At 39.1% G+C, this 22,233-nt stretch overlaps 1 protein-coding gene across 1 annotated transcript in view; it reads left to right on the forward strand.

The window, feature by feature from the left end:
• Nucleotides 1-234: 234 nt before the first annotated feature.
• Nucleotides 235-22,233, forward strand: part of NMRK1 (nicotinamide riboside kinase 1) — a 61,418-nt gene continuing 39,419 nt past the window's right edge. Inside the window, exons 1-2 of the mRNA XM_053702495.1 lie at nucleotides 235-344; nucleotides 22,126-22,181. Of these exons, the coding sequence (XP_053558470.1) occupies nucleotides 22,153-22,181 (29 nt within the window). The 5' untranslated portion in view covers nucleotides 235-344; nucleotides 22,126-22,152. The remainder of the gene's footprint in view (nucleotides 345-22,125; nucleotides 22,182-22,233) is intronic.

Raw genomic sequence — 22,233 nt, forward strand, 5'->3', positions numbered from 1 at the left:
CTGTTAGTTTTTGCATGACGTACCTGGTACGTCAGTTGTCATTAAGGGGTTAATGTCCCTTTAAGAACAAGAAAGCATGTAAAATATTTAGTTTTCAGAATTATTGTCTATAGATTGTTACATTAAAGTTGATTTAAAAAAAAAAGGCAAACAATAAAAACCTTTGAGTGGAGGTCACATGGTTCCTGTCTAGAGTGGAGCTCCAGTCTGCAGTATTCATGATATCCGTATCATCAGCCCCAAATGCTACTTATTAGCTGAATAGGGATCATGTGACTTCTAGGCTGTGAGCTTGTCCAGCCCCCTAATACACTCAGCTGACAGTGAAGAGCCAGCCAAACAGGGTAAGTGTTGTGCTTTTGTATTTAGTATTTCTGTGTGTTGTGGCTGTGCAATATATTTGTTACAATAGCTGCAAATGATTTGTTTGTTTAAAACTGCATCTTATTTTTGAGATGATACCTATGCATATATTTTTTGAGGTGATACCAGTTTCTTAAATGTGTAATATTTTATAAGATCATAATTTAGGTACTGATAAATATGCTTTAACCCCTTTAGGACAAGGCGATTTTTCAATTTCCTTCCTTTAAAGTGAAGGTCAATTTTGATGAATTAGTGCCCGGTGTTTAATAATCGTATTAAAAACAAGGGCACTTTAATTTCTCAAAATTGACATTTAAAGCGTTTTCTTCAAAAACTTACCTTTTAATCCGGAGAGCCGCTGCAGCGCTTCCTCCGCCCATCGCAAGCCCTCTTCGCGGGTCCAAAATGACGAATCCGGTTTCCTCCAATCACTTCGTTCCCTTAAGCCATGATCTCCCCAGGGGGAACGCTGTGATTGGAGGAAGCCGGATTCATCATTTTGAAGAAAACGCTTGAAATGTCAATTTTGTTGAATTAAAGTGCCCTTGTTTTTAATAGGATTATTAAAAAACGGGCACTAATTCGTCAAATGTGACCTTCACTTTAAGGACCAGGGCTATTTTTACATTTCTGCGGTTTTTGTGTTTAGCTGTAATTTTCCTCTTACTCATTTACTGTACCCACACATATTATATACCGTTTTTCTCGCCATTAAATGGACTTTCTAAAGATACCATTATTTTCATCATATCTTATAATTTACTATAAAAAAAATTATAAAATATGATGAAAAAAATCACACTTTTTCTAGCTTTGACCCCCAAAATCTGTTATACATCTACAACCACCAAAAAACACCCATGCTAAATAGTTTATAAATGTTGTCCTGAGTTTAGAAATACCCAATGTTTACATGTTCTTTGCTTTTTTTTGCAAGTTATAGGGCAATAAGTACAAATAGCACTATGTTTTCTCCAAAATTAGCGATAGTTACATTGTAACGCTGATATCTGTCCCTGAATATCCCTTGACATGTATATATATATATATATATATATATATATATATTTATTTATTTAGTAGACAACCAAAGTATTGATCTAGGCTTATTTTGGTATATTTCATGCCACCATTTCACCGCCAAATGCGATCAAATAAAACAAATTGTTCACTTTTTCACAAACTTTAGGTTTCTCAATGAAATTATTTACAAACAGCTTGTGCAATTATGGCACAAATGGTTGTTAATGCTTCTCTGGGATCCCCTTTATTCAGAAATAGCAGACATATATGGCTTTGGCGTTGCTTTTTGATAATTAGAAGGTCGCTAAAAGCAGCTGCGCGCCACACGTGTATTATGCCCAGCAGTGAAGGGGTTAATTAGGGAGCTTTTAGGGAGCTTGTAGGGTTAATTTTAGCTTTAGTGTAGTGTTGTAGACAACCCGAAGTATTGATCTAGGCCCATTTTGGTATATTTCATGCCACCATTTCACCGCCAAATGCGATCAAATAAAAGATTGTTCCATTTTTCACAATTTTAGGTTTCTCACTGAAATTATTTACAAACAGTTAGTGCAATCATGGCACAAATGGCTGTAAATGCTTCTGTGGGATCCCCTTTGTTTAGAATTAGCAGACATTTATGGCTTTGGCATTGCTTTTGTGTAATTAGAAGGCCGCTAAATGTCGCTGCACACTACACGTATATTATGCGCAGCAGTGAAGAGGTTAATTAGGTAACTTGTAGGGCGCTTGTAGGGTTAATTTTAGCTTTAGAGTAGAGATCAGCCTCCTACTTGACACAAACAGTTCTCTTCCCTCCCCCACTCCACAATTGTCCCCGCCATCTTTAGTACTTGCAGAAAGTATGCCAATACTAAAATAAAATGCCCAGTTGTCCATATAATTTTTTTTTTATTTTTTTTTAAATAAAATAAAAAAAAAAATTTTCTGTAGCGTAACTTCCCCCCTCAATACCCTACCCCCCCTCCCGGATCCCTTTCCAAACAATTTTTCCCCTCTCCCTCCTTTCCTTTTAGTGCGCGCACAGACGCGTGCTCCCGGGACCCGCCCCCCGAGAGATGTACTAAAAGGAATGATAGTACATCCTTTTTGTAGATGATCAATTCATATATCCCATCTGGGAGTGTTTTTGTAAAAATGTATAGTTTTGCTTTTTTTAAAAGGGAGAGATATTCCACCCAGCGCACAAACTTAAACGCGCATTACATTGTACATATACACACACACAGGGTCAAATATTCACAGTAACATGGACACACACATTCTCACAACCATACATGCTATCACACACATGCTCATGCACACAAATATACATGTATACCCAACATTTCAAAATTCAAAAAAGGGACAGGGCTCCTCGCCCGCGGCAAAAATTAGAAATGAGGTGGGCAGGAGCAGGAACGGGGCTTAAAAAAAAATCATAAGACCAAAGTAATATAAATAATATTCTAATTAAAGTAATATATTTTAATATTCTTAGGCAGCAAATCTAACACAAGCTCTAACCACTGGTATAGCTATGTGAGCTCTGTATTTAATTAGCATTTGCAGAGACAGTGCTAAATATTTTTTTTTTTAATTTGGCATTTAATACTTTTTTAAAACTGCTCTCTGAATTCCCCATTAATATTCTAGATTCTGGCCTTTAAAGTCAGCAAAAATGCACAGTAACACACTACATAGCATACACTTACACATGCAGATACACACACACACTACATAGCATAAACTTACACATGCAGATACACACACACTACATATCATACACTTATACAGGCAGATACACACACACACACACACTACACAGCATACACTTATACATGTAGATACACACACTCACACACTAAATAGCATACACTTATACATGCAGATACACACACTACAAAGCATACACTTATACATGTAGATACACACACACACACACACACTACATAACATACACTTATACATGCAGACACACACACTACATAACATACTTATACATGCAGATACACACACACAGACACACACACTACATAGCATACACTTATACATGTAGATACACACACACACACACTACATAGCTTACACTTATACATGCAGACACACACACTACATAACATACATTTATACATGCAGATACACACACACACACACACACACACTACATAGCTTAAACTTATACATGCAGATACACACACTACATAGCATACACTTATACATGCAGATACACACACACTACATAGCATACACTTATACATGTAGATACACACACACTACATAACATACACATTTACATGCAGATACACACACTACATAGCTACACTTATACATGTAGATACACAAACACACACTACATAACATACACTTATACATGCAGATACACACACTACATAGCTTACACTTATACATGCAGACACACACTACATAACATATACTTATACATGCAGACACACACACGACACACACGACACACACACACACTACATAACATATACTTATACATACAAATACACACACACTACACAGCATACACTTATACATGCAGATACACACACTACATAACATACACTTATACATGCAGATACACACACACAACATAGTATACACTTATACATGCAGACACACACACACACTACATTGCATACACTTATACATTCAGATACACACACATTACATAGCTTACACTTATACATGCAAATACACACACACTACATAACATGCAGATACACACACTACATAGCATACACTTATACATGTAGATACACATACACACACACTACATAGCATACACTTATACATGCAGATACACACACTACACAACATGCAGATACACACACTACATAGCATACACTTATACATGTAGATACACACACACACTACATAGCATACACTTATACATGCAGATACACACACTACACAGCTTACACTTATACATGCAGACACACACACTACATAACATACACTTATACATGCAGATACACACACACACTACATAGCTTACACTTATACATGCAGATACACACACACACACACACACACACACTACATAGCTTACACTTATACATGCAGATACACACACTACATAGCATACACTTACACATGTAGATACACACACACACACACACACTACATAGCATACACTTATACATGCAGATACACACACACACACACACGCAATTATAGATACAGATAGACACACACACTACATCATATATGGGCATTTGTAATTCATTGTATGGGGTCCTGGGGTTGGCAAGCACATTAGCTAGCAGTCTGACGCTGCCACTGTTCGTTACCCTGATGTTAGCACTGCTCATTGTATAAAACTGAAGGCATGCTAGTATTATCACCAGGGGTTAGTTGTCATCACTGCCAGAGGTAGGTTTGAGGTCACCATTACCTGTGGTCAGAGGGTATACAGCCTTCTTACTCCTGCTTAACCAAAAACACACCATTCCTTTTCCACAGAGAATCTAACAGGTATCTAACCCTAGGAGAGAAAAGCCAGCTGCTTCTGAGTATGGGCCCAATAGAATAAAAAAAAATAAAAAAAATATTTTTTAAAATTCCTGGGGCAATGCGGGACAGGTGGCTAGCAACCCAGGACAGACCCCTAAAATCGGGACTGTCCCGCGAAAATCGGGACAGTTGGGGGAAATATACATGCTCATACACACAAAATGCGCGCGCACACACACACATGCTCATGCACACAAATATACATACTCAAACACAGGCACACGTGCTCATACACACAAAATGCGTGCACATACACGCGCATGCTCATGCACACAAATATACATGCTCAAACACATGCACATATGCTCATACACACAAAATGCACACTCACATACAAATATGCTCTCTCTCACACAAACACATGCTCAGACACAAAACAGAGGTTATATTGTAAGCTTAGGTGATATGGCCAACCATACATAGTTTATGCTGAATTTGTTCCATTCTGCTCTTTCTTAAAGGGAAATTAAACCCAAATATTATCTTACATGATTCAGATAATGAAAACAATTTTTAAAAAGTTTCCAATTTACTTTTATTATTAAATTTTATTTAATTCTCATGTTATTCTTTCTTGAAGAGATACCTAGGTAGGTAGAGTGCACATAAATACAGAAAAAATATGCATAACAGGTCCAAAATTAAGAAAACAGGTTTATTGTAAAAAATAAAACCCAGACAGACATGGACAGGTAGGTAGTCTGATGCGTTTCACGCCCCCTAGTGGTGCTTAATAAGTCACTGTAATTTATGTAATTTCTTTTGTTTTTTAAATATTGTTTGTATTTTCGTTGATGTATGAACTACTGGCAAATGTGAGGGCAACTACAGCCCTATTTAAAGATGAATATAATGTACCATAATTGAGTCTATGATTAAGCGCCACTAGGGCATGAAATGCGTCAGACTACCTTTCTGTCCATGTCTGTCTCTCTAGGTTTTATTTTTTACAATAAACCTGTTGTGCAGCTTTTTTCTTTATTGTTCTTAGCGGTTGGTTACCGCTTCCTTGGGCTTTGCACCTTGCCTGAAGTCTAGGACCTAGTTTGTGGCTGCATACTGATGAAGTCAGCTTCTTGCGACACCCTTCTTCTCAGCAGACCTTTTTAGGTAGCGTGCACATGCCTGAAACACTACATAACAGGAAATAGTGCTGCCATCTAGTGTTCTTGCTAATATATAAGATTATTGCAAAACTGCTGCCATATAGTGCTGTAGACACATGCACACTCCTGATCTTACCTTCCTGCTTTTCAAATAAGGATAACAAGAAAATGAAGAAAATACGATAATAGAAGTAAATTAGAAAGTTGTTTAAAATGTTATGTTGTATCTAAATCATGAAAGAAAAAACAAGTTTTATGTCCCTTTAGGGGTGGATAGAAGTTAGTTTCTAAGCAGCAACCTCTGTCCCTGGGCATATACATGGTCTATAACTAAGTAAGCCTAGTTTGGTGGATGGCTGGAGAAGAAATAGTCAATTCATTATACCAGCTGCCATAACCAAATCATCACTAAATAGTTACTTTCCCTGTGAAATCTATATAAAGCAGTCAATACCACGTAGTGCAAAGAAATGCTTTATTTGAAAAACTGATTCTGAACTCACTGTTCAAAGCTGATACTGTATCTTGTATACAAATTCAATAATAATACTGTGTATGATTGCTAAAGAGATATGGAACCCCAAAAAAATTCTGATGTAATTCAGACAAAGCAAACATTTTTTTTTAAAAAAAAGTTTCTAATTTACTTCTATTATCAAATTTGGTTTGTTCTCATTATATTCTTTGTTGAAGAGATACCTAGGTAAGCATCTGGAGCACTACAAAGCAGGAAATAGTGCTGCCAAATGGTTAATAATCTTGCAAAACTTCTGTCGTAAAGTGCTGCAGAAAGGGGCAGGCTTTTCTACCAAAGATACCAAGAGAACAAAGAAAAATTGATAATATAAGTCAATTAGAAAGTTGTTTAAAACTGCATGCTCTATCTGAATCAGGAAAATAAAGTGAGTTTTATATCCTTTTAAAGCTACGCCTGGCAGTGTAGCAATAGCATTGAAAAAAATAAAGAAAAATAAATATTATTATTCTGATCTTCAGCCATATTTCAAAATCTCCAATTGACAATGTAGGAAAGAACATGCAGTCTGTATTCCAATCATCTACTGCAATTAATTTAAATATATAAAATGCTTTTAACAGTCACTCGCGGTATTAGGGTATATGCACTATGCAGTCTTTTAGTTTCAATAAACAAGTCTGTGTACTTGCATATACAGTGACAGCTTGCCCATGTAAAGGCTGTGACACACTGAAAGCATTGTGGCGCGAGGCGAAGCAGCTGCGTCGCATCGCCTCTGAAGATTAAATATTTCACCTCTGAGCGCTCAGCTACGTGACCTGACGCAGCAGAGTGCTCTGAGATGAAAAGGCAGGACACATGAGCGCGCACAGCCCATCTACGCGCTGTGCGCCGCTCCGCTTGCAGTGTGTCACAGCCTTTAGTCTCTTGTGTACTTTTCTCACTATGCCATGTGCTTTCTCAAAAATAACAATCATTACTGTCATGAGATGCAGGACACAGCATAGAAGATGCAACGCTATTTTATTGCAGAGCATAGAAGTATACAGCTTGCACAACACATCTAACTTGGTAACTGCGACATAGACAATCAACCCCCTAAACCACGCCCCCATCCGGTGATGTCACTTCCCACTCCCGTCACATCTTCCCCCTTTTCAAAGGACAAAGTATACATTTTTTTTTCTTTTTGAATACATCAAATAACAAGGTATACAAGAAGCATACAGAAATAGTTTTGTTTAGTATACAACAAATAACAAGTTATAGAGGATATACATAAACAACATGAAATACAATCCTGACTTGAACATCGGGGTAGACTACCCTAGTCCACAGTGACCATGCTTCCGGTCACTGCTCTAACTAGTGCTAATACAGATATCGGGCTGGAAGTTTCACCACCCTTCCATATGATGTAATTTTACATGAACTGTCCTCTGAAACAGAAGAAAGTGATTGAGAGTCTGCTGGAAGCAACTAAGTATCCCTGCTGTGATCTTGCTGAGGGGAAGGCACCCCTCTTATAACAGGGGATCCCACCGGCAGTGGTACTGAGGCATCCAGTCCCAAACTCTCAGGTACTGGCTGAAGATGTTTTCGATTTCGACATGTGACTGTCCCTCCATCAGTAAAGACTACATAAGACCTTGGTTCTGGAGAGCGTCCAATTACCGTAGCAGGCGTCTTCCATTTCTTCTCATCATCCAATTTAACTCTGACACTTTGCCCCACATACAGCTCCTGCAAGCGCCTCACAGAGTGTTTCCTGTCGTAGAAGAATTGATAGCCCCTTTTAGCCTCTTCATCCCTCCTAAGGACCTCGTCCCGAGGAACAGAGCTAGTTGGCTGGAAGACACCCCCAGAGGGTAAAGTGGTGCGAATCTGACATTCTAGCATCAGCTGTGCCGGGCTAAAACCCGTGGCTTGAATGGGAGTCGCCCTATAGGCCAAGAGGACTAGGTACGGCTCAGATTGCTTCAAAATGAACTTCATTGTTTGAACTGCCATTTCAGCCATTCCATTGGCCTGCGGGTATTGTGGACTCAACGTAGAATGGACAAAATCATATTCACTGCTGAAAGAACTGAACTCCGTGGAAGCAAACTGCATTCCGTTATCACTCACTAACTCCATTGGTATGCCCCACCGGGCGAACAAGCTCTTGAGAAGATTGATAACGGCTTGACTTGTGATCTCATTCAAAATACCTGGAATAGTAGTCAATCACGACTAGGTACTTTTTCCTGTGCAGTTCGCACAAATGGGCAGCTATTTTCTGCCATGGGCCTGCAGGCAGCAGAGTAGAAATCAAGGGCTCCCTTCTCCGAGTAGGCCGGCGTTCCCGGAAAAAGGCACATTTTGACACATGGCTTGCGGTATCGGAACTGATCCCAGGCCACCATACTGCCGTAGCTGCCCTTTCTCTGCACTTTGTAATGCCCAAGTGGCCATCATGAATCCTGCTTAACATCTCCTGCCGCATGCTAACAGGAATAACAATGCGGTCCTGGAACAGCACCAACCCATCCAGCTCTGTGAGCTGCGACCTTTCTGACTGGTAAGAACTTAAAGACATCCAGGCTGCCCCGGCTCTCTTTTATGTACTTAATAACTTCTTGAAGGTCAGTATCTAAATATGTCTCCTTTCTTATTTGCTCTAGCTTCCCTGACTAAATGGATTTGGATGCCAGAACTGAATCTACATACACTTTCACATCTGATTCCGTTGAAGATTCTTCAGCAGCAGCCAGCGGGAGCCTGGAAAGTGTATCTGCCACTACCAGTTGTTTCCCCGGCACATGCACTGCCTGAACGTTGAACCTGAGCAGCCTCATCAGAAGTCTCTGGCATCTTAGGGGTGTTTTGTCAATATCATAGGAGTTGATTAGAGGGACTAGTGGTTTATGGTCAGTCTTCAGACTAAATTTCTCTAAACCCACTAGGTAACGCTGTAAGCGCTCACAGGCCCAAACTGCAGCCAGGCACTCTTTCTCAATTTAGGCGTATTTTAACTCAGCAGCCATCAGTGTACGGGAACAGTAGGCGATGGGCTGTAGTTTGTTCTCATTCAACTGCAGGAGGGCGGCCCCTAACCCATAACTGCTCGCATTAGCACTAACCACAGTCTTTTTAGAAGGGTCGTGGAACCCCAACTTTGGGGCAGACCCCAGCAGGGACTTGACCTGCACAAAATATTCTTACTGTGAAGTTCCCCAGACCCAGGCAACATCTTTCTTTAACAACTCTGTGATATGGTGTAGTATTGTGGATAAATCTGGAAGGAACCTGCCCACATAATTCACAAACCCCAATATTTGTCTCAGCTCATGTACATCAGAAGAACTTTTCATCTGTTCAATAGCAAGTATTTTATCAGGGTATGGCTTGATGCCATCCCCATTGATAATATGCCCAAAGTAACATAATTTAGCCTTCCTAAAATTGGCATTTCTCCTTATTTGATTTCAGTGCGGACTCTCTAATGGTCTGCAGCACACAGCTCAATCGCTGATCATGTTCTTCCAATGTAGACCCATACACCAAAATGTCATCCATGACGACTGCCGTGCCCTCGTGGTCCCTTAGGAGAGAACTCATCTCTCTTTGAATAATTTCAGGAGCAGAGGATATCCTGAAGGGGTGTCTGCAGAAGCAAAACCGACCTACCGGTGTCAGGTAGTCAGGTGAAGGTAGTCAGTTTGCGACACTTTGGATCTAGAGGTATCTTCCAGAAGCCGCTGGAAGCATCCAGTGTAGAGAAGAACTTTGCCCCAGCCAATTTCGGAGCTATGTCTTCAAATGTCGGCAGCACATATCTATTTCTCTCTTCACTGCCTTATTCAGCCTTTTCAAGTCTACGCAGATGCGTACCTTCCCGTTTTTCTTCGCAACAGGCACAATGGGGGCACACCAGTCAGTTGCTTCAACAACCTCTTCAATAACTCCCATATTCTTCATACGCAGAAGTTCCTTCTCCACTTGAGGCATGAGTGGGTACTGAATTCTACAAGGTGTGGTAATGCTGTAAGGGACTGCGTCACCTTTAAGTGATATTCGGACTGGGTTGCAATTCAGTAGGCCCAATTCACCAAACATATCTTCTGAAATCTCATTCACTATGGCGACCAGGCCCAAACCACAGGCTGCCTTTCTGCTCAATAGGTTGTTAACACACTGACCTCTAATCACATGTACCCACATGGTGAATTTCCTCTGCCTGTACTCACAGCTGGCAAGAAATTTCCCCACACAATCGATGCGGCCATCAGGACTATGAACTTTTGTTGTAACTTTCGCAAGCTGAGGCTGTCGAGGCAGTTTTATGCATGCTGCAGAGGACATAACAGTGATGTCTGCTCCTGTGTCAATCTTAAAGGCAACTTTGGCTCCCATTACAGTAAGAGTAACCCGCCAATCTTCATCTGAACCAGACCGTTCAACAACGGACCCTACAAAGGACACTTCTTGACCGTCCTGGTCACTATCCACCTGCATCTCCCTAATGTATTCAGTTTTACACTCCACTTCAAAATGGCCCATTCGGTTATATTTTTTACATCTTTTGTCTTTAGCAGGGCATACGACACTCTGATCATGGGTACGGTTACACCACGTGCAGCGAGCATGCTGTGCCCATCCGCTTCTGGGCCTATCTTTTGCCCTTGTGCCGTTCACTAACAGCTCTCCTGAACTGCTGCACTTCATCCACAATACTCTCGGACCTCAGATCAGCATTTTGCTTTTTCACCAGTTCACTCTGGCGGGCCATCCTAATAGCCCCATCCAATGCTAAATCAGCCTCCAACTGAAGCTTCAATGAGACTTCAGCATCTGCAATTCCTATGACTATTCTGTCTCTGATTTGCTCCTCTTTAGCAACACCAAACTCACAGAATTCAGCTAGTTCATACAGGCTGCGCACAAATGACTCAACAGATTCTCCAACACGCTGAGCACGTTTATGAAAACAGGCCCTCTCATGAATCACATTTCTTTTGGGCACAAAGTGAGCACTGAGTTTATTCATAACTATTTCAAAGTCAAATTCTTCCCCCTTCTTGGAAAGTAAAGGCATTGAACACTGGCTCCACATCTTTCCTCATAGAGTATAAAAGAGAAATAACTTGTACTTTACCAGTCTCCTTGTCCAGCTTGGAAGCAATCCTGAAGCATTGAAACTGCTGACGCCATTTGGGCCAAGCTGCAGGCTGAGAGAAATCAAAAGGCTTAGGTGGGGTAAACTTCGATATCATCATTAATCAGGAAACAGATGCGCAGGCAAGTACTTCTGACACCATGTCATGAGATGCAGGACACAGCATAGAAGATACGCTATTTTATTGCAGAGCATAGAAGTATACAGCTTGCACAACACATCTAACTTGGTAACTGCGACATAGACAATCAACCCCTAAGCCACGCCCCCATCCAGTGACGTCACTTCCTACACTCATCACAATTACCATGATCACAAATATTTTCTCAAATTCATGTCTGCTTCCTGTGATGGAGAAAAACTCACTTGAGGAATAGAGGTTGTATCAATATGTATGGAACCAAAAAGGAGAGTGTTTGGTTTCAGGGGGAGGTTTAATATGTTACACTGCAGTTCAGCAGGAAATGGTTAGTTGATGAGTAAGGCAGTTACATGGACATTAACTGTAGCAAGAGCTGAAGTTTATGCATTCTGTTATAAGATGTTCTTTTAATAGATTTGTCAAAACACTGCAACTGGAGTCTGAGAGACTATTTTATAAACAGCAACTTTATACATGGTGGCCTTTGAAAAGATTATTGGAGCTGTTGCTAGGCCAAATGAAAGAACAACAAATTGGTAATGCTTGTCTAGAAAAGAGAATCTCAGAAACCGATAGTGGTCTGGATGAATCGGAATATGAAGATATGCATCCTGTAAGTCTATCGTGGACATATTATTACCTTGCTGAACAAAAGGCAGAATAGCCCTTATAGTCACCATTTTGATAGTTGGTAGTCTTACAAAATGATTCAAAATGTTCAGATCCAGAACTGGCCTGAATTAATTTTCTTTCTTTGGGACAATGAATAGATTTGAATAAAACCCCAGACACCATTCCTGAAACGGAACTGGTATGATTACCCCTGAAAGCACCAGATCTGAAACACACTTCAGAAAAGCCTGAACCTTTACTGGGATGCGTGAGAGAAAAAATCTTCTCACAGGAGGTCTTACTCTGAATCCATTGATTTTGGACAGAATCTGCACAAATACTTTGGAAGAATTTTAATCTGGCCCCTACCAGCTGAGCCGGAATGAGGGCAGCACCTTCATGCAGACTTGGGGGCTGGCTTTGGTTTTTTAAATGGCTTGGATTTATTCCAACTTGAAGAAAGTTTCCAATTGGAATCAGATTTTTGGGGGAAGGATTGGGTTTCAGTTCCTTATTTTGTCGAAATGGACGAAAACGGTTAGAAACTTTAGATTTACCCTTAGGTCTTTTATCCTGAGGCAAAAAAATCCCTTCCCCCCCAGTGACAGTTGAAATAATTGAATCCAACTGAGAACCAAATAAATTTTTATCTTGGAAAGAAAGAGAGAGTAATCTAGATTTAGATACCATATCCGCATTCCAAGATTTAGGCCACAAAGCTCTTCTAGCTAAAGACATAGATTTAACATCAATTTTGATGATATCAAAAATGGCATCATAGATAAAATGATTAGCATGTTGAAGCAAGCGAACAATGCTAGACAAATCGGGATCTGTTTCCTGTTACGCTAAGCTTTCCAACCAAAAGGTTGATGCAGCTGCAACATTAGCCAAAGAAATGGCAGGCCTGAGCCAGAATATAAATAAGCTTTCCTTAGATAAGATTCAAGTTTCCTATCTAAAGGGTACTAAGTACTATTTTCCATAGGAATAGTAGTACGTTTGGCAAGAGTAGAAATAGCCCCATCAACTCTGGGGATCTTTTCCCAAAACTCCAAACTAACTGCTGGCAAAGGATACAATTTTTAAAACCTTGAAGAAGGGATAAAAGAAGTACCAGGCCTATTCCATTCCTTAGAAATCATATCAAAAATAGCATCAGGAATTGAAAAAAACCTCTGGAGTAACCACAGGAGGTTTATAAACATAGTTTAAATGTTTACTAGTTTTAATATCAAGAGGACTAGTTTCCTCAATATCCAATGTAATCAACACCTCTTATAACAAGGAACGAATATACTCCATTTTAAATAAATAAGTAGATTTGTCAGTGTCAATATCTGAGGTAGGATCTTCTTAATCAGATAGATCCTCATCAGAGGAGGATAATTCAGTATGTTGTCGGTCATTTGAAACTTCATCAAAAGACCTTTTACGTTTATTAGAAGGCAGGATAGCAGACAAAGCCTTCTGAATCGCATCAGCAACAAAATCTTTTAGATTCACAGGGATATCATGTACATTAGATGTTGAAGGAACAACAGGCATTGTACTATTACTGATGGATACATTCTCTGCATGTAAAAGCTTATCATGACAACTATTACATACCACAGCTGGAGATATAATCTCCAAAAATTTACAGCAGATACACTTAGCTTTGTTAGAACTGTTATCATGCAGCAGGGTTCCAACAGTGGTTTCTGAGACAGGATCAGATTGAGACATCTTGCAAATGTAAGAGAAAAAAACAACATATAAAGCAAAATGATCAATTTCCTTATATGGCAGTTTCAGGAATGGGGAAAAAATGCAAACAGCATAGCCCTCTGACATATAAAAAGGCAAGAGGCACATAGGAATGGGGTTTTAAATAATGAAATTATTTGGCGCCAAGTATGACGCACAACGCAAAATGAATTTTTTTTATTATTTTATTTTTTTTTAGCTTTATTAACAACCTGGTCAAAACATACATCGTATCAGCATCAGAGATACATCAAACATTGAAAATTCAAAAATTCAGTCCTGGAAAACAAGTGAACTCATATGAAAACTCTATTAGGTCATAAAAGTCTATTTCAATGAAGAATCCAAAAAAGTTCACATGTGCTGATATTCATGGTATATGTCCTTTATCTTTCGTACATAGCTTTGTTGACTTGACATTGAAACAATGTAAATAATTGAAGCATTTAGGTACCTCATGAAAAACTTTCATAAACAGTATCTATCTACAAGTGTGATAAAGATATGCACAATTAGGCTATCAACACATGGAGCATACCTGCGGTATCTTGTCTCTACTGGCTGGGGGGTTGTTACAAACCCATATATATGATGCGTGGGTCACTCAGAACCCATGTGAACTACATGACCAATTTGCACCCAAGCAAGAGGAGAGCTGGTCTTATAAGAAACCAAAGAGAGGAGGGAAAAGATGGGGGGGCAAAATTAAATTTGTTTGCGCTAACAACATCCGGAAATGACACACTCGCGTCATTGCAGATGCAAACTTGTGTAAAAACAGCATACGGAAATTACGAACTTACCTTCGCACCAAAAAAATTCTCGTGCCAAGAATGACGCAATAAACATCAGCATTTTTGCACCTTGTGAGCCTAATTTTGCCCGCAAAATTTTTAAGGAAAAAGCAGTCAATTTTGAAAAAAAACTAAATCCCAGGTAAGAAAAACATTTTCCTAAATATGTTTTCCCAAATATGAAACTGAATAATCTGCAAAAGGAAATATACATAAACTTGACTCATGGCAAATATAAGTAGAATACATATATTTAGAACTTTATATAAATACATAAAGTGCCAAACCATAGCTGAGCGTGTCTTAAGTAATGAAAACATACTTACAGAAAGACACCCATCCACATATAGCAGATAGCCAAACCAGTACTGAAACAGTATCAGTAGAAGTAATGGAATATGAGAGTATATCATCGATCTGAAAAGGGAGGTAGGAGATGAATCTCTACGACCGATAACAGAGAACCTATGAAATAGATCTCCCGTGAGGAAAACCATTGCATTCAATAGGTGATACTCCCTTCACAACCCTGTAACCTTCACTGTACTCTGAGAGGAATCGGGCTTCAAAATGCTGAGAAGCGCATAACGTAGAAATCTTAGCACAAACTTGCTTCACCACCTCCATAGGAGGCAAAGTTTGTAAAACTGAATTGTGGGTGTGGTGAGGGGTGTATTTATAGGCATTTTGAGGTTTGGGAAACTTTGCCCCTCCTGGTAGGATTGTATATCCCATACGTCACTAGCTCATGGACTCTTGCCAATTACATGAAAGAAATACAAGAGGTTCATTTTACAGTAGCATATAGTGTTACTTGATTTTTTTTAAATTAAGTTTATTTGAAACTATTATATTTATTAGTGTATATCATTATAAAACATTACATTGAAATAAATGATTGTATTCATTAATACATTCTGTAAAACATTTTCTCTTTCATTTTAAATAACTAGTTCTATTGATAATCTTCCTGATAGCAAAATGATATATCATTATAAACATGAAAAAATTATGTGCCTGTAAAAGATAAACAGATCTTTAAACTGCACTAATAAAAGGTTCCCCTGCATTAGGGTTTTACACATTCTACATACACCTATGTATATATCAAAGAGATACTGTATATGATACAATATTAAGGTAGCGCCACACTACAGTAAATATGGATGAGCGAAAACACCGTATGTATACAGTGCAAAAAAGTAAGCAATTCACAATGTAATCAAAAGAAATAAACAAGAAATCAAGAAAATAAAAAATCAAAAAATAGAGATAAATATAAATAATAATAGCAATACAAATAAGAACTCAGAGAATCATATAAATTCAATGATATAGTCCCCTTTGGAAAATCATTCCAATATATGAGACGATAACGTAAAATTCAAACTTCCCTTTTAAAGAGTCCTTGTCTGGATGCGTGTGTTTGCGGTGCTGCTCCCTTCCAATCACTGGTGTGATCTCCGTGAGGTGTGGATCTGTGAGCAAAAAATCTGTAGAAACAGAAAGGGGTGTGGAGCGCAGCCAAGGAAAAACACACTGATCTAAGTGCAGATTAAAAAACACCTTTCCACTTTATTCAAATAAAAACATCAAGATGTACACTTACAAGCTTCACCCTCAAACATATGAGGTATGTGCTGGCACTCTGTATAAGTTGTCCCAAACACGGATAGACTGGATACTGTATGTTCAAAACAATGTCTGTGTCCCACTGTGAGTTTGTGAATATATCGCTGACCGGGATAAGTATGTCCCTTTGTAACTGGTAGAAAAGCACTGAGATTCAAAGTCCCAATATCATATTGCAGATACAAATAAGGCCGTGATATAACTCAGGGGAACAAACAGTAATCGTTGGGAGGCGGTAAAACACAGTGGCAGCGCGGTCCTGTAATGATAGCCGGCTAAAGGAGACGCCGCTGCACACAATGCTAGCCTAATCCTCCGTCAAATAGATGGGCGTGGCCTTACGCGTTTCGCTGGGCTCCTCCCAGCTTCGTCAGAGGCGATGCCCATCTACTCTGCTGACGTCTCTTTTATGGGGAGTCCTACAATGTGTCTTAGCCAATAATGGCTATCCATTAGGTGACACACCCCCATACATAGTAACTAGTGACATAATACGTAGGATATAAACGGGTCGTTTGTTTTTCAAATGCGAGAGTGTCAATATAGAATCTAGCCATGAGACTTCCACAATGGCTACAGACATATATCCATATAAAAACATACATAAATAACATAATTAGCAAAACACATAAAAGTTAAAATAGAAGCATAAAAATATCATATCAAAAATGAGAGCAGTAAAACATAATGATAAAAAGAGTTCTTTTGGTTATAAAATGAATGAAACATATTTATCTAAAATACCTAAAAGAAATCCTCTCACTTTGATGTTTGTGTAACAAGCTCAAACGTAAACTGCTTATAATGTAAGAGATGATCTATGCAGGTAACCAATACATTTCTGCTAAGTGTCTAAAAATGCCGCTAGATCAATGTCACGGTTAAGGCCATCTGGACCCATAGACCCCAGTCTATGGATCCAATACGTCTCCCGTTTTCTCAGCTCAAGGAGGCGATCCCCTCCCCTCACTCTATTCCTGATATGTTCAATGGCCACTATAGTTAACCCTGCACTATCTCTATTATGACACTCTAGAAAGTGTGCTGATAACCCATGACTATCCAACCCATTTTCTATATTCCTGAGGTGCTCCCCAAACCTCGTTTTTATCTGGCGCTTCGTGCGTCCAACGTAAATTTTGTCACAGGAGCACCTCAGGAGATATACCACATAGCTGGTTTTACACGTCATTAAGCTTTTAATTTTATATTCATTGTCATTTCTTAGAATCCCAAAAGTTTTATTATGTGGATCTTGGTGAGCACAACATTTGCAGTTTTTTCTGCCACATTAGAAAAAACCGTATGTGTGTCTCTGTAGCCATGGATCCTTACCAGCAGGTCTCAACATGCTTGGGCTAATCTTATTCTTGATGTTGATATTTCTCTTAAAGACTACCTGACCTCGTTCATTAATAGAATCCCTCAAAACTGGGTCCTGCATGAGTATAGGCTAGTGTCTCTTAATTGCTTTCTCTATCTCTCTAGAGGCTCTATTGTACCTAGTGACCAGTTGTATTTTCCTTTTTTCCTTTTTCATCCCTTGTCTATTCCTTGATGTATATAGTTGTTTTGTTTTTTCACACTCTGCCTTCCCTTTCACAAGTGTGTTCCTATCCATCTTACCTACTCTTTCCTGCGTGTCTACTAACATTGCTTCAGGGTAACCTTTTGCCAGAAATCTGTTTTTGATTATTTCTGCTTCTCGTAGGAAATCAGTGTCTTTGGTGCAATTTCGCCTAGCCCTCTGAAACTGTCCAAAAGGGATGTTTCTTTTCCATTTATCGTGGTGTCCACTGTGGGCATGTAAATACCCATTGGTGTCCGTGGGCTTTCTATATAAACTGGTGTATATACTTGATCCCTCTTTTATTAATTCTAGATCAAGAAACGTGACTTTTTGAGAATTGAACTCCATGGTAAATTTTAGGTTCATTACATTCTTATTTACATATTCTAGGAACAGTCTAATCCCTTCGACCGGGCCCTGCCACACTATCAGAATGTCATCTATGTATCGATGCCATCTTATTATGTGGTGTTTATGTGGATTCTCCTTATTAAAAATGAACAGGTCCTCCCACTACCCCATATAGAGGTTCGCAAAATTGGGGGCAAATTTGGTCCCCATTGCGGTCCCTCTTTTTTGTAGGAGGTACCTGTTTTCGAATAAGAAATAGTTCCTGGTCAAAATGAAATCCATTGCTGACTCTAGGAAACTGCTCTGTATTTCATTTATATATCCACTTTTCTCCAGGAAGTATTTTACAGCTGTTATACCTAGAGAATGTGGGATGGAGGTGTACAATGCGCACACATCCATCGTTATCCATATGTAATCCTCTTTCCACTCCAGACCCTCAACCAACTCTAGTAAATGTGGTGTATCCCTCACGTAGGACCTTAAACAGGGTACCATGGGTTTTAATACAACATCCACATACTCAGACAACCTGGTGGTGAGTCCCCCTGTCCCCGATACAATCGGCCTACCTGGGGGATCGGTTAGGCCTTTATGAATCTTTGGTAAATGATAAAATATCGGTAGGACAGGGTTCTCCACCACCAGGTAGTCAAATTCATTTTTAGTTAAAACACCTTTCTTTTTGCCATCTCTAATAAGATTCTCATATTCATTCAAAAACACCTTGGTGGGATTTTTATCTAGAGTGCAGTAAGTCTCTGTATCTGACAAGAGGCGAACTGCTTCCTTAATGTACTCTTGTCTATTTTGTACCACAATACCGCCGCCTTTATCGGCGTTGCGGATGATGATACTTCTATCTTCACTAAGACTTTTAAGAGCACATAGTTCCGATCTGGAAAGGTTGCCCTTCCCATATTGTGATCGTTTTTTATTTTCAATCTTATTTTTATTACAGATTTCTCTAATTTCTTTATCTATTAGAGATTCAAAAAACTGGTATACAGTAACCCTTAGACTGTGTTGGGTAAAACAAGGATTTTTTCTTTAATAAGCTATGATTAATAGGTATATTTTTAGCTTCATTCTCTAAATCTCGTAAGATCTCGAGTACTTCTCCCTCATTAGTTTCATTTGAAGCCTGATTCTCTAATTCTAAACTTTCCAGGACTAAAAGGGATTCATCCCCCTGTTTATCACTTACATTATCTATACATTGACCCTCCCTTAATTGAAAGTGTCTGGTGAGTGTGAGCTTCCTCACTAGTTTTTTCAAATCAATAAATAATTCAAAATCATTTGGGACCATATCTGGTGAAAAGGAGAGTCCTTTTTCTAGGACACCAATGGGTATTTACATGCCCACAGTGGACACCACGATAAATGGAAAAGAAACATCCCTTTTGGACAGTTTCAGAGGGCTAGGCGAAATTGCACCAAAGACACTGATTTCCTACGAGAAGCAGAAATAATCAAAAACAGATTTCTGGCAAAAGGTTACCCTGAAGCAATGTTAGTAGACACGCAGGAAAGAGTAGGTAAGATGGATAGGAACACACTTGTGAAAGGGAAGGCAGAGTGTGAAAAAACAAAACAACTATATACATCAAGGAATAGACAAAACAACTATATACATCAAGGAATAGACAAGGGATGAAAAAGGAAAAAAGGAAAATACAACTGGTCACTAGGTACAATAGAGCCTCTAGAGAGATAGAGAAAGCAATTAAGAGACACTGGCCTATACTCATGCAGGACCCAGTTTTGAGGGATTCTATTAATGAACGAGGTCAGGTAGTCTTTAAGAGAAATATCAACATCAAGAATAAGATTAGCCCAAGCATGTTGAGACCTGCTGGTAAGGATCCATGGCTACAGAGAAACACATACGGTTTTTTCTAATGTGGCAGAAAAAACTGCAAATGTTGTGCTCACCAAGATCCACATAATAAAACTTTTGGGATTCTAAGAAATGACAATGAATATAAAATTAAAAGCTTAATGACGTGTAAAACCAGCTATGTGGTATATCTCCTGAGGTGCTCCTGTGACAAAATTTACGTTGGACGCACGAAGCGCCAGATAAAAACGAGGTTCGGGGAGCACCTCAGGAATATAGAAAATGGGTTGGATAGTCATGGGTTATCAGCACACTTTCTAGAGTGTCATAATAGAGATAGTGCAGGGTTAACTATAGTGGCCATTGAACATATCAGGAATAGAGTGAGGGGAGGGGATCGCCTCCTTGAGCTGAGAAAACGGGAGACGTATTGGATCCATAGACTGGGGTCTATGGGTCCAGATGGCCTTAACCGTGACATTGATCTAGCGGCATTTTTAGACACTTAGCAGAAATGTATTGGTTACCTGCATAGATCATCTCTTACATTATAAGCAGTTTACGTTTGAGCTTGTTACACAAACATCAAAGTGAGAGGATTTCTTTTAGGTATTTTAGATAAATATGTTTCATTCATTTTATAACCAAAAGAACTCTTTTTATCATTATGTTTTACTGCTCTCATTTTTGATATGATATTTTTATGCTTCTATTTTAACTTTTATGTGTTTTGCTAATTATGTTATTTATGTATGTTTTTATATGGATATATGTCTGTAGCCATTGTGGAAGTCTCATGGCTAGATTCTATATTGACACTCTCGCATTTGAAAAACAAACGACCCGTTTATATCCTACGTATTATGTCACTAGTTACTATGTATGGGGGTGTGTCACCTAATGGATAGCCATTATTGGCTAAGACACATTGTAGGACTCCCCATAAAAGAGACGTCAGCAGAGTAGATGGGCATCGCCTCTGACGAAGCTGGGAGGAGCCCAGCGAAACGCGTAAGGCCACGCCCATCTATTTGACGGAGGATTAGGCTAGCATTGTGTGCAGCGGCATCTCCTTTAGCCGGCTATCATTACAGGACCGCGCTGCCACTGTGTTTTACCGCCTCCCAACGATTACTGTTTGTTCCCCTGAGTTATATCACGGCCTTATTTGTATCTGCAATATGATATTGGGACTTTGAATCTCAGTGCTTTTCTACCAGTTACAAAGGGACATACTTATCCCGGTCAGCGATATATTCACAAACTCACAGTGGGACACAGACATTGTTTTGAACATACAGTATCCAGTCTATCCGTGTTTGGGACAACTTATACAGAGTGCCAGCACATACCTCATATGTTTGAGGGTGAAGCTTGTAAGTGTACATCTTGATGTTTTTATTTGAATAAAGTGGAAAGGTGTTTTTTAATCTGCACTTAGATCAGTGTGTTTTTCCTTGGCTGCGCTCCACACCCCTTTCTGTTTCTACAGATTTTTTGCTCACCTATGTATATATGGCTGTTGTGGCCCCAGCACTTGGGTCCTGGTGCCATTGCACCTGCTGCACCAATGGTAGTTCCGCCCCTGCACAAATGCACTATGACATTATTTGTACCTATACTGGATATGGAGAAAATGTTACTACATTTTTTTTTTATTTACATTTAAAATATATTTTAAATTTAAAAAAAAAAATTATTGTGCAGGAATTTTCTTTTAGGAATGTTTGTAACATTTATTCAAAGTGCTACATTATAGATAATGGAATGTTTAATCTGCTCGTATGTTTATCTTCACAGAGATTACAGATGAACTGAAAACACAAAATGAAAGCTTTTATAATTGGCATTGGAGGGTAAGTTTGTTTTCATTTAATAATTTAAACAGATAGCAGGGTGAGAAGCAAA

The sequence above is a fragment of the Bombina bombina genome, chromosome 2, assembly GCF_027579735.1.
Source record: "Bombina bombina isolate aBomBom1 chromosome 2, aBomBom1.pri, whole genome shotgun sequence".
NCBI lineage: Eukaryota > Metazoa > Chordata > Amphibia > Anura > Bombinatoridae > Bombina > Bombina bombina.